We start from the raw sequence: 14,151 nt of genomic DNA on the forward strand, positions 1-14,151 counted from the left end.
AATATACGGAATGATGATATCTATCATAAAAATGGTAAATCTGGCAACAGTAAATTTGAAATTTCCATATTGCACAATAGGATCCATATTTTAGTACAATTCCGACCATCCATTTAAGAGATAATTAGACGTTTATAGGCGTTTGGTCCACTCTGTATAAATCATGCACTAGTTTATAGCTTTATCTAGACTTAATATAGGTTTAGTGAGAAAGTTAATAGTGAAAAGGGAAAAATTCAGTAGACTTTTATTGGCGCCACCTAGTTTTGTTAATGTCTCATATTATGTGCTTCCATTATTAAATATAGTCTTTATGGAAACTCCGTTTCTTATACTTACGTATGCTCATTGCAAGTAGAGACGTGACGTTAAACCGCACATTCGCACTTGAGATATTGCACTATCAAAAAGTTTTAATAAGCACATGTACTACTGGTTACTTAGATTACACCTAACCTCTAAAATGTTTGACATTTACAAATACAACGTTGCCACATGTAAAAATTAATGAATCTCCATATGGGTCGTATGGATGGTTAATCGGCACCAGCTGACCAGCTGACACCTTTGACGGTTAGCACTGAGTGTTGTAGTGTGAGTCCATAATTAATTATGTTAGTAAATTAGAGAAAGGTACTCACAATTCAAATTAATTATCTATATATAAAAGGCTAGGACGACAAGTAACACTGTTTGTCCGATAGGGTAATTACGCCACTTAGGAAAGAAATCTGAACTACCAACATAATAAAATTAAATAAAACGAAGTAAAATAAAAGCTATACCTGTAAAAGGGCTATACCGTTTCTGCCTCATTTCCCATGTAAAGTCCAAGAAAACTCATAAATTTCATTCTGCTCAACTTTTGAGCGTTTTGTGATGGGGGTAGAATAGTTCGTCGGATCTTGACGTATAATACATCATTGGAAAGTATCATATCTCCGTTGTTATTGGTCCAATTGGAGCGTGTGATACGTTAAATGAAAGGGAAGGATATAACGAATATATTAAGATAAAAAACAAACATGGCGACTACAAAAAGGGCACTACACAGTATCTTCATTATTAATGAACGTATATATCATAGTGCACTATGGATAAAAATAGATTTACTATGAGACATATTTTTATTTATTTTCTTAAAGAAGGCCTCTGTCTGAGCACAAAATAAACAACTGAACGAATCCCAACATGCGACATAGCAAATGAAAGGAACGGATATAAAGAATATGTTAAGATAGGAAAAACAAACAGGGCGACTACTAAAAGGGCACTACACAGTGAACATATGTCATGTCAGAAGTGCACCAGATCATTCTTTGTATTTATTTGGCTTACATGCAAAAAGTTTATTTTAAAAATTTAATGACTGTAGATGACAATTGATTGGATTCCCCGTCGCATGCGACGGTCAAAATCACTAGTTTATTTTAGGGGACTACCAAATATTATTTAAGTTAAAAACAACCATTATTGTTAGGGCGTATGTTGGAAATTCGCAGATCATTGTTTTAATTTTACAATATTTTACAACAATAAATAATTTTGGATTATGAGTATCTGTTTCTAGTTTTCTGACCTAGTTGACTATATCTTTACGTGTATTTAATAATATAATTAGAGTATGACTCTGAGTAGTTAGTTAGAAATCATTATATTTTCTGTACTGTTTCACACAACCCAACAGGAGTCTTTAATAAGCCTAATAGAACTGTAATTTTCTAGTTGTTTTCTAAAACTGGTCGTTATTGACTTATTTTCTTAGTTTTCTTTCCAAATAACATTTTCACCGAGTTTAAGGATCTTGATTAATATTCTATTAATCAAGATCCTTAATCATAATCCTTCCATTTTTAAACTGTTGGATTAAACGGTTATCTAACGACCAAAAATCGAGATATTTAGTACATTATGGGTAGGAGTTGATTGCTTATCATTCTATATTACTTTGATTAATTGTTACAGAGTAAACAACAAGCGATGCCAAATCAAGGTGTATGGGATATGCGAGGCAAACAGTTCTTTACCGGTGTGGAAATCAGAGTTTGGGCCATTGCTTGCTTTGCACCACAACGTACCGTGAGAGAAGACGCTCTAAGGCAAGTACTACCACAATTTACGTGGAAGAGTAAACAATTCTGTACATAAGTGCCAATTTTCAATCAATAGAATTCGTTTTTATAACTGGTTAGCTGATATTTTTTTCTCTGTTGTTTAGGAACTTTACTCAACAACTACAGAAAATCTCAAACGATGCCGGTATGCCAATTATAGGTCAACCATGCTTTTGCAAATACGCAACCGGTCCAGATCAAGTTGAACCCATGTTCCGATATTTGAAATCCACCTTCCAGTCTTTGCAGCTTGTTGTCGTAGTTCTACCAGGAAAAACACCAGTATATGGTAAGTCAAATTCTTTAAGTCTTTGCCGACCCTTTAGCAGCTCTAGTAGTAGACTTTTATACATAATATATCGTGTGACATGAGACATGCCACATAAAAGGGAAGATCCATAAACTATGTAGTAAGGTAGAGGGAGGGGGAGTATACTTATTACTATGGTAAACGACATGAGGAAGGGGGGTATAAGTCCACACCTGTCGCCGTTCGGTGTACTTTGGCAAGAAAGCTGTAGAACTACATGCATCAAAAGTTCATGGAAAAAAAACAGGATATTTGTTCAGCATGCAGTCGAGTTCGCCCAATAAAAAGTACTAAATGTATAGATTATAAGTATAGAGATTCTGAAGCTTTATTTTATAGAAAATAATGAAGAACAACAAAATAATATTATTAATGACATAATGACTTCAATTTTTTCTTATTAATGCTAATAGTAAAAATTATTTTTCATTTTTTCTAGCCGAAGTAAAAAGAGTTGGCGATACTGTGTTAGGAATGGCCACCCAATGTGTTCAAGCGAAAAATGTCAATAAGACTTCTCCCCAAACACTGTCCAATTTATGCCTAAAAATTAATGTTAAGTTGGGAGGAATCAACAGCATTCTAGTGCCATCAATTAGACCAAAGGTAAGATTATAGATCATATATAGTTGAATTTATTTCATTCTAAAATACAGACCAAACTGCCCATATATAACGGAAACCGGTCTTAACGTTGTTAATCGCTTTATGTATTTTTCTTCTGGTATAACCATTAGAGGTGAGCGCTTTTTCAATATGATGAAGTTTACTTTGCAGATGCTGTTGTTCACAAATTCTCTTCGCCCTGCCGACCAGAGTTTTAATGTACCTTGTTTTTTGCCTGGATGATGATTTGAGTTTCTCTTTAGGTATCTGTCTTTAATTGCTTTAAAAGAAAGCACGAAAGATAGCTTAACAGAAAATAAAAAGTTAACGATATAACAACTGAACTTTATTAATTTTAAATACTATTTCAATTTTTTTTTTTCTACAGATATTTAATGAACCCGTAATTTTCCTTGGCGCTGACGTGACCCATCCACCTGCCGGCGACAACAAGAAACCGTCGATTGCCGCGGTGGTAGGTTCCATGGACGCCCATCCATCTAGGTATGCTGCTACAGTTCGTGTCCAACAACACCGACAAGAAATCATACAAGAGTTAAGCTCCATGGTCAGAGAATTACTCATTATGTTTTATAAGTCCACAGGTAAGTCGGCGGTCTGTAAATATATAATTTCTGTAGTGGTATAACGATAACTGATAATGTATGTATACGCCAGATTTAAAAAAAATCCACTATCAAAAGACCTTACTATTTTATTTACTTTCAATATAAACCTAATACTTAATTTCTAAACAAAGGCACAATGCTAAATAAAAAAAATATTCAGTACCAGCAAAGATTATTATAGACGGATATAGAAGGACAGTTATAATGGGGGATTTGGTTACGGTTATTATACTTCAAAACATTCCTTAAGAGGGCGACTGCATAAATTCAAACCGTGGTCGTTGGCTTAAAACCATCATGAAAAATGTAGTTAGGGGGAAGTGGGAAGGGACTACGAACGGAGCTATTTATTTAACTTCTCCGTGGTCTAGGCCATCTGTACTCTGGCATTCTTTTAACATGTCCGAACCAGATTGTTTCCTTTCTATATCATCATTGATATTTCTCTCCACTTTCATTTCGTTTCTTATTTGTTCGTTTCTAATTCTCTCCAGTTTCGATCTACCGCAGCTTCGTCTCAGATAATCTATTTCTGTCGTCATAAGTTTGTTTCTATTAGCTTTGGTGACGTCCCATACTTCCGAACCGTAAAGTGTAATACTTTGGACTATACTACCGTAAATGTGTTTTGGTTTCTCGTCGAATTAAATTTTTTAATTTTAAACCTTAAAAATATATAAAATTTACAATATTATCCAAAGTATTTATTTTTTTTATTACATGTAAAGACAATTTTATAACTTTGAGTTAAAAAAAGGTTTGTTCCAATACTACTAAAAACCGTCACATATTTTTTTATTATACTGTTTTCCTGCCCAAAAATTTACGAAACATTTTAAAAAATTTTCAAAATATATTCAACCAAAAATTTTATTTTTTCAGGACTTTTCATTAAACTTTTTAGACTATTTTAGAAAATATTTCATTGAACAATTGTCCTGTTCAAAAAGTATTCAATAAAACTTTTTACTAAATATTTAAATTTTCCATTTTGCTGAAACTTCCATTTCATCCATAATCTTCTAATAACAACAAAAAGTATTCCTGAATTATTTTTGAAATATTTAACAGTAACTTTTAATGAATAGTATATGTGAAAGTTTTTACTCTGTATGGGTACTATAATCTTGTTTTAAAATAACAACTACTAGTAAAACATAATTTTCACAATGAATAAATATTGGTGAAATTATTACAATATAGTCTTAAATTGATTTATACTTAATTGAAAATAAACTGATGACATTAATTTAAATTAATTTTATGTATAAATTTATGGCATTTACTAAAATATAATCTTCATGATTCATTTTTTTATTCATGTATGAATGAATGAATAAATTATTGGTTTTTAAAAAATGAAACCAAATGTTAACTTAGTATTTAATTACTACATAGTATATTCATCTAAATAAGATTCTTTTCATTATAAATATTGAACCTAGATACTACCGTCATTTGTTAAAATAAATATAGAGATATTGAAAAACAAAAAAAAAGTAAAATAAAAATATATGAGAAGTTGTAAACGTTTTAAAGGTCAGATCTGAGAACTATCTCCTTCATAACTCCTCCCTTTATGACCTTTACCTTTACCTTCTGTGTTAAGTGTTCTGTGTCCTGGTGGTTTCTTCATCAAGCTCTTTCTCGGGGACGCGGGTGGGGACCATGGGGCGCTTGGGCATATTATTTGAATCAATTGTATTAAAGTTTGCTCCCCCCACAGGCCCTCAATAGTCTTCACCACTTCAGTCGTCCATTTTTTTGTATACTCGTTAACACAGTTCACCCACAAGGTCTCTTCGCTAAACGATGTTTTATGGAACTGTAGAAGTTCATTTTGACCGATAGGAGCCTTATAAAGTGCTTGCTCCAGTTTGTTAGTGATCAAATTTGCTTGAGCCCGATTTAGTTGAGTATCAGGATGGAGTATGTGTGCTACCACCATTCTGAATACTTTTCTCGTTAGAGCTCCCTGGTTTCTTAGCAACTCTGACGAGGGGGGGGGTGATGGTATTCTCCCGAAGTCTCTTTTTATCCTCGGGTGTTACTGATTTGGTTTTCTTGGAATTTGCTATGGTCCATGTCCCAGCAGCCATTTTTTGCCATTCATCTTCCTTTGACTTCGTCTTCTTTGTCTTCTTGAGACTTACTTATTTATTTTTTTAATTTAAAAATCCGAAATTATACTTCACAATTTCGAATTTTTAAATTGTAAAAAATAATTCTTAGGTGTATGTGCTAAAAAGCAATTCTAGCGTACTAACAAGATCAGGAATTGTTTTTTGATCGAAACACCTTACACTTTTTTGGGCTTTCTCTCCCGGTGATTGATTTTAAATTAATTTTACTTATAGTTTATAGAAGTAATACACCGCCAGTATAGAAGTTTCGCTTCAAAAAACCTTTGCCACACCCATACAGATATATGGATCTAGTTTTCTTTTCAGTATCTATTCTATTTTTTATTTAGATGCATCAAGGATTATATTACTTTTTTTTTGTTATTTAATAGATGATAATATAATAAGTTTCTTTTATTCTAGGTGGTTACAAACCTCATCGAATTATCTTATATAGGGATGGAGTTTCCGAAGGACAATTTTTACAGTTGCTGCAACATGAACTTACTGCTATCAGAGAGGTGAGTTATTATTACCTATTAGAATTTAAAACACAGATTTCTTACTAAAAGTTTATCTATAAAACCAGTTTTAGACTGCTCTATGTCTATACACTACATTATTTGATTATACTTTTGAGCTATTTGCTCTGCGTCTACTTTTCTTACAGGCTGTCAAATTAGGAATAAGTTTGACATTTTACCAGCTGTCAAAAGTCGAAGTTGTACTATTTGCACAAGTGAGCCATTAGATTGAGTAAATTTCCAGTTTTAATTTAAATTCAATTCTCTCAAGCCAATATAGTTACTTTTGGCACTTTGTGAAAATTAAATTGGCCTGAAAATGCTAAAGGCTGGTCTCTACTGCGCATTGTAGAGGTGATCCCAAATCTTGAGTTTCAATGTTTCACTATATTTGACAAACTATACCTCAACAAATCTAACCACTTTTATTTTTTAATTATCTTTGAATTCTAGGCTTGTATTAAATTGGAAGCGGACTACAAACCAGGCATCACGTTTATCGTGGTCCAGAAGAGGCATCACACAAGACTCTTCTGTTCGGATAAGAAGGAACAAAGTGGCAAAAGTGGAAACATTCCAGCCGGAACTACTGTTGATGTTGGCATCACTCATCCGACAGAGTTTGATTTCTATCTCTGTAGCCATCAAGGAATCCAGGTGAGTTGTTCATGTGTTCTTTAGGGACTGGGATGTGTATTTAAACGTCCAGGTCTGATTTTTTTATAGTATGTTGGGCCAGCATTTTATTTTTTAATATTATAATTACTTTTGGTATATTATAGTAGTTGTCGGTCTTTTCCTTAAACCCTTATACATCCACATTTTCTTCGACAAACTATAAACCAAGGTGTCGTAACACCCAGTCACCGAACGTTTGCTACATTCTGAATAATTTCCACGATTTATTATACCAAAATGACATTTAAATATATTTTGTTTCTTTCTTTCTTAATACCATGTGTCTTTTTCAAGCTTCGTGTTTTGTGTTTATGTTGTAATGTGTGAGCTGAGCAAATAAATACCTTGTTACTATGTAAAGTCAACTTCATTGTCTTTACAAAGTTATACTACTAATATTAAAAAACTTAAAAAAGGTCTTAACTAACCTAAGTTCTTTTTGCAACGGTTTAACTGTGTGTTGAAATAAAAAAGCATGCAATTAAATGAAAATTTAGTCAAATGCATACAAAGACCAAACAAATTAATGTTTAGTTAATCCATTTCGATTTAAACATGTTTAATATAGAGACTGCACAAGAAAATATTAATTAAATAACATCAAATAATAACAATAATGAAATATGTATTGTTTATGTAAAACAACAGATTTTGAATATTAAATTTTATCGTAGCTAAGTCTAGTCTTTTATATTCTTAAAATGAAAGCAACATCTCGTGTGACGTGGCTTAGAATAGAAGAATGTTGAAGTACTTACATTAGGTTAATAATAAATACCTTCAGGACGTACTCAGGCATGTACAGATTGCCCGTTCCGAATTAGGATGAAAGCCTCGGTCTGTACTGAGATAAGGGCATCGTCCTAACTGAGATAAGGGCATCGCCCTGTATTGAGATCAAGGCATCACTCTATATTGGTAAACCTCGGTCCTGAAATAGGAGGATAGGGGCCTCCAAACTAGGATGAAAGGTGGCCTCCAAACTAAGACCCTAGAGAAACTGCAAAAATACGATCCGCGAAGAACAAAGGTAAACAAAAATAAAAAGATAATCATTATAACAAAGAACTTATCTTTTTTGAAGGGATCTCGAACATATATGTAAAATCGTCGTTCACATTTTGCTTGCAAAACAAAAAATAAAAAGAATTTAGATGGGTCTTTTTTATACAAACATTTATATGGGAAAAGTCCCGTTTGTTATTGCTCCTAGATGGTCGATATAATCAGAACTCCGTTGGTCTAACGGGATTAGTAGCCGGGTTCTTTGGCTGCATTTCGGTAAAACCTTTAAAGGGATTATTTAGAATATTTGCAAACAAGTGCTATAACGGGAGTTTATAATGGTACGGAATCGGTAACTTTTAAGAGGATTATTGCGGGTAGTTGAACGTCCCTGGGAGGTTAAAATATAACGGAAACAGCATAAAATGCTTTCTTAAGAAATATTTAAAAAAAAAAAACAAACTAATATACTGAGTATTATACGAAATTTAGTAAAATAAAAGAAATTTATACAAAAGTGTAACGACAAAAATGGCAGTTCTTTGACATGTCACAAAAGAGGATATTAATTTTTATTTTTTTCTAGGGTACTTCAAGACCATCACATTACCACGTTTTGTGGGACGATTCCCATTTAGACTCGGACGAACTGCAGTGTTTGACATATCAGTTATGTCATACTTATGTTAGGTGTACCAGATCCGTTTCGATACCTGCGCCAGCCTATTATGCTCACTTGGTGGCCTTTAGGGCTCGTTATCACTTGGTAGAAAAAGAGCATGACAGGTAAGTTGGTATATTGATAGTTTACTTCGTTAGTTTTTTTAATCTGACACTCGATTAGGTAGTTATAAACTCACATCTCCTCTTTCAAGTGGGATATATAAAGTAGTTTACTATATTATAGTATAATATAGTAAACAAAAGAGGTGTTAGACAGGGTTGCGTGCTATCCCCATTGTTATTCAATCTGTACAGCGAAGTTATTTTTAAGGAAGCAATATCAGAGGAACAACAGGGTATATATCAATAAACGGAAAAATCTTAAACAACATAAGATTCGCAGACGACACCGCTGTTTTTGCAGACAGTCTAGAAACACTGCAACACTGAGTAAATAGATTACATCAAGTCAGTATCAAATATGGACTACAAATGAATGTTAAGAAAACCAAGTGCATGATTATTTCTAAGTAACATGCAGTAGGAAGGCTAGATATCGAGGGAAAACAAGTAGAAAGAGTGAATAACTACAAATATCTGAGAACCTGGGTAAATGAAAACAATGACCAAGGTAGAGAAATAAGGACACGCATTGAAATTGCAAGACAAGCATTTATAAAAATGAAAACAATGTTTTTTAATCGAGACCTACCTCTGGAGCTGAGGATAAGAGCCTTAAGATGCTACGTGTTCTCGACTTTGTTGTATGGAATGGAAAGCTGGACACTAAAAGTGGATAATATAAAGAAGTTGGAATCATTTGAGATGTGCTAGAGAAGGATTTTGAAAATACCATGGACCCAACGAGTTACAAACGCAGAAGTGCTAAGAAGGCTACAAAAGGATTGCGAGGTCATAAAGCACATCAAAACAAAAAAGCTGGAATATTTAGGATACATTATCAGAGGTGCGAAAGATGAGATATTAAGGCTCATAATGCAAGGTAAAATCAAGGGTAAATGATCCATAGGAAGACGAAAAATTTCCTGGCTAAGAAACCTAAGAGAGAGATGTATAGTTGCAGCTCAGTAGATCTTTTCAGAGCAGCCGCCAATAAGGTACGAATAGCTGTGATGATAGCCAACCTCTGATAGGAGAAGGAACTACAAGAAGTATAATATGTGTGAATGGAAGATTCTGGTGTATTGTATGGCTGAATTGTGCTTTGATTGTAAATTATTTGAAGGCAACTTACGTTGTGTGATCTGGTGCAGCTTTAATCTTGCACTGATATAACCTCTACTCCTAACATCGTTACATATATATACCAAAAAGTATTATTCTCGAATCTTCTGGCGTAGTCCCACCTCTAATTCGTCTCATCGAAAGCGCATCGAAGACGCGCGGTATTGAAATGCCAATTCTTGAATTCTCTAGATTTATCCTTCTAAGAATTATGACGTATCGGAGATGGGCTATTTCGTTACAATATAATATAATATAGAATTTTTTAATTAAAAGTGAAACTGGAACAAAACCATGAAGTGGAGATATCCAGGAGTGGCTAGTATACCTGTTGAATACAAAGCACGTGGTGTTCGTGTGTATGAAGGTATAAAAAAATGCTTATTAAAAGCTTAAAACTTTTATTTTAAAGAAGATCTTTTCAGAATTGAATCATTCCATTATCAGTTTAATAAAAAGTTGTTAAAGACATTGTATGGCCACAGAAAAACATTGGAAGGACATCAGTAATAAAAAATAATCCTCATGGAATTTACAAAGGTAAATGCAATAAGACTGTTAACTTCGTTAATTAATAAAAACTAAAAATGGGGGCATCTTACATGACCCCCGGAGCTCATGTAAGATGTTATGTTATGTTATGTTATGGTCATGTAAGATGCCCCCATTTTTAGTTTTTATTAATTAACGAAGTTAACAGTCTATTGCATTTACCTTTGTAAATTCCATGAGGATTGTTTTTTATTACTGATGTCCTTCCAATATTTTTCTGTGGCCATACAATGTTTTTAACAACTTTTTATTAAACTGATGATGGAATGATTCAATTCCGAAAAGATCTTCTTTAAAATAAAAGTTTTAAGCTTTTAATAAGCATTTTTTTATACTTTAATACACACGAACACCACGTGCTTTGTATAGAATTTTTTCTTAAGAAAAAGACTCTATAGTTTATTATAACTAAATAATGTATAATGCGTTTGTAATAATGTGTTTGATCATAAAGTGGAATTTAAGATATTTTCTTCTTCTTTCAGTGCCTATTCGTTCCGAATATTGGCAATCATTCTGGCTATAATTATTTTATTAACTGATGCTTTAAATAGATTCGTTGTTGTTGTGGAGAACCATTTCCTCAGGTTCTTCAACCATGATATTCTCCTTCTCCCAATTCCTCGCTTTCCGAATACTTTACCCTGTAGGATTACCTTCAGTAATCTGTATTTAGTGCTGTTTCTCATTATATGTCCGAGATATTCCAACTTTCTCCTTTTAATGGTATACATCACCTCTCTTTCTTTGCCCACTCTTCGTAATACGGTCTCGTTGGTTATCTTGTCTGTCCATGATATCCTTAGAATTCGCCTGTATAGCTACATCTCGAAGGCTTCAAGTTTTTTCTCCATTGCTTCAGTTAGTGTCCAGGATTCAAATCCGTAATACAATATTGAGAAGATATAACATCGTAGGAGCCTTACTTTTATCTCCAGATTAAGATTGTGGCTTTTAAAGAGTTTGGCCATGTTATTGAATGCACTCCTAGCCTTCTCTATTCTACATTTTATTTCCTGTGAGTGATCCCATTGTTCATTAACTGTTGTTCCAAGATAGTTATACTGTTTTACTCGGTCCACTGGTGTATTATTGATAATTAGTTGAGCGTCTCTAACTTTATTTTTGCTGATGATCATAAAGTTAGTTTTTGTTATATTTACTTGAAGTCCAAATCTTTCACTTACTTCATTTACTTTGTTTATCAGTTGCTGTAAACTGTTCAAACTGTCTGCAAAAATAACGGTGTTGTCTGCATAACGGATGTTGTTTAGGCGTTCTCCATTTAGAAGTATTCCATGTTCGCATTTTTCCAAGGCTTCACTAAATATTTCCTCTGAATATAGATTAAATAATATAGGTGAAAGTATACAACCTTGTCTAACGCATCGTAGAATCTGGATCATTTCCGTTGGTTCACCTCCAAAATTCGTTCTTATTGTGGCTGATTGGTTCCAGTATAAATTTTGTATTATACGCCGATCTTTATCATCCATTTGGGCTTTTGTTAGAATATCCATCATTTTTTGGTGTTGAACTGTATCAAATGCTTTTTGGTAGTCCACAAAGCAGGTGTAAATATCGCAAGTCATATCTCTGCATCTTTCAAATAATACTTGTAGACTAAACAGTGCATCTCTTGTACCTACGCCCTTTATGAATCCAAACTGTGTGTCTTGTATTCTCTCTTCGCATAGCTTGTATATTCTACGATGTATAATTTTAAGAAAAAGTTTTAATGTATGGCTCATTAGACTTATTAGCCTATATTCTCCGCACTTTTTTGCTCCCTGTTTCTTTGGTAAGGTAATAAATTCTGAAAGTAGCCAATCTTTTGGGATATTGCCTGTGTCATAGATATTATTGAAGATTTTACATAGTACTCTTAAAGATTCATCATCAAGAAGTTTAAGAAATTCAGATTGTACTCCGTCTGGTCCTGGAGCTCTACCTTCTTTTAGTGATATTATGGCTGCTCTTATTTCTGCCACTAGTATATGTGTGTGTGTGTGTGTGTGTGTGTGTGTGTGTGTGTGTGTGTGTGTGTGTGTGTGTGTGTGTGTGTGTGTGTGTTTTGTTTTATGGCACTGGAACTAAGCCAATTAGCCAGAACAAATGTGTGAAAGTTATAAGGAAAATGCTTCAGTTAAGTATTAATTTTCACTTAATGCGTATCTAATATTATCTTATATTTAATGAACAACACATATTATTATACATAATACTCAATATTATATTATTGATTATCCTTATAATGTAACTATTTTTTTTTTATTAACTATATTGTTTGGTTTTTGATTTATTATTTGTTTTTTTTCCCCGCTTATTTGCCGATACAAAAGAGTGGGATTTATGTTAGTGTGCTTATAATTTAAATTTACATTTAACTGTATGTACATAAATAACCTCATATACTCGTATATCTTCAGTTGCAAGTAAGCTCGATAAGTTAAAAGGTGTGTCTATTTTTAATTTATATAGATTACTAAGTAGTGTAGAGATCTCTTGTTGAATAGAAGGGCATTCTAATATAATATGTTCTAAACTACCATGTTTTCCGCATTCGCAATAATCTTCGTTATGAATACCTAAACGGTGTTTATATTCCGGATACATTGCATGGTTACTTCTGATTCGTGAAATTGTTTTTATAAAATTTCTATTTTGTACATTAAAAAACCATGGTTTTATGTTTAGTTTTGGAAGCAACAATTTGCCACTAGTATAGGTGGTCCTGTTTCCGTAGGTATTGGGGGCTGGTTCTCTCTCTCATCAAAAAATAAATTTCTTATGTAATTTTTCCAGGTATCATTGATACTCTCTTTGTCCACGATTATCTCTCCATTGTCATTAACAAGTTTACTTATTTTTCTGTTTTTACATTTACCTGTAATTTCTCTTACCTTCTTATGCACGTTGAAGTCGTCGTATTTACTTTGGAGAATTTCGATTTCTTGGCATTTTTTCTCCAGTTCTTTCTGTTTGGCTTCTCTGATCTTTCTCTGTATCTCTCGCTGTAATGTTTTATACATGGAGTTATCGTTCTTGTTTTTCCTTCTTTCTTCCATTAGTTGCAGAATCTCTGTCGTCATCCATGTCTTATTCTTACCTTCTTCGTTCTTCATAAAATTGTCTTTAATGTCGTCTATTGTTTTCTTAAGGGATTCTATCTTATCTTCTGTGCTTTCCGTTGTAATATCGATTTCTTTAAATTTTCTATTTAATGTTTTGCTGACTATTTCTTTTACTTCGCTACATTTAAGTTTTCTCATGTCATGTTTTTTTACAGTTTTTCCGCGTATTTTCTTTAACTTAGTTCTATACACGCCCACTAAAGGATTGTGGTCAGATTGAATATCAGCGCCTGGGTAGGTTTTAATACTGTTGAAACTATTTCGATATCTTTTGTTAACAAGCATATAGTCTATTTGATTTCTAATAATAATGTCTTCTCCGTTGTCTCTAGGTGATTTCCACGTATACAGGCGTCTAGGCGGTAGTTTGTAAAATGTGTTTAGCACGATTAAGTCATGCTCAGCTGCAAAGATACTCATTGTTTCTCCGCGTTGATTTCTCTCTCCTAATCCATGTGGACCAATATGTTGCCCTTCTTTTCCGTTACCTATTTTTGCATTGAAATCTCCCATGATTATAAGGAGTTCGTGTCTCGGTATATCTCTTATAAGGTTGCTTATTTGTTTG

General features: G+C 33.2%; 1 protein-coding gene across 7 annotated transcripts in view; it reads left to right on the forward strand.

Moving 5' to 3' along the window:
* AGO1 (protein argonaute-1) overlaps window positions 1–14,151 on the forward strand; it is a 118,156-nt gene that overhangs the window by 87,976 nt on the left and 16,029 nt on the right. For all 7 annotated transcript variants that reach the window (XM_072545137.1, XM_072545142.1, XM_072545139.1 and 4 more), the window contains 7 exons: window positions 1,966–2,099; window positions 2,219–2,403; window positions 2,864–3,030; window positions 3,419–3,635; window positions 6,206–6,303; window positions 6,760–6,963; window positions 8,576–8,775. In XM_072545137.1, the coding sequence (XP_072401238.1) occupies window positions 1,966–2,099; window positions 2,219–2,403; window positions 2,864–3,030; window positions 3,419–3,635; window positions 6,206–6,303; window positions 6,760–6,963; window positions 8,576–8,775 (1,205 nt within the window). The remainder of the gene's footprint in view (window positions 1–1,965; window positions 2,100–2,218; window positions 2,404–2,863; window positions 3,031–3,418; window positions 3,636–6,205; window positions 6,304–6,759; window positions 6,964–8,575; window positions 8,776–14,151) is intronic.

The sequence above is a fragment of the Diabrotica undecimpunctata genome, chromosome 9, assembly GCF_040954645.1.
Source record: "Diabrotica undecimpunctata isolate CICGRU chromosome 9, icDiaUnde3, whole genome shotgun sequence".
In the NCBI taxonomy this organism is placed as follows: Eukaryota; Metazoa; Arthropoda; class Insecta; order Coleoptera; family Chrysomelidae; genus Diabrotica; species Diabrotica undecimpunctata.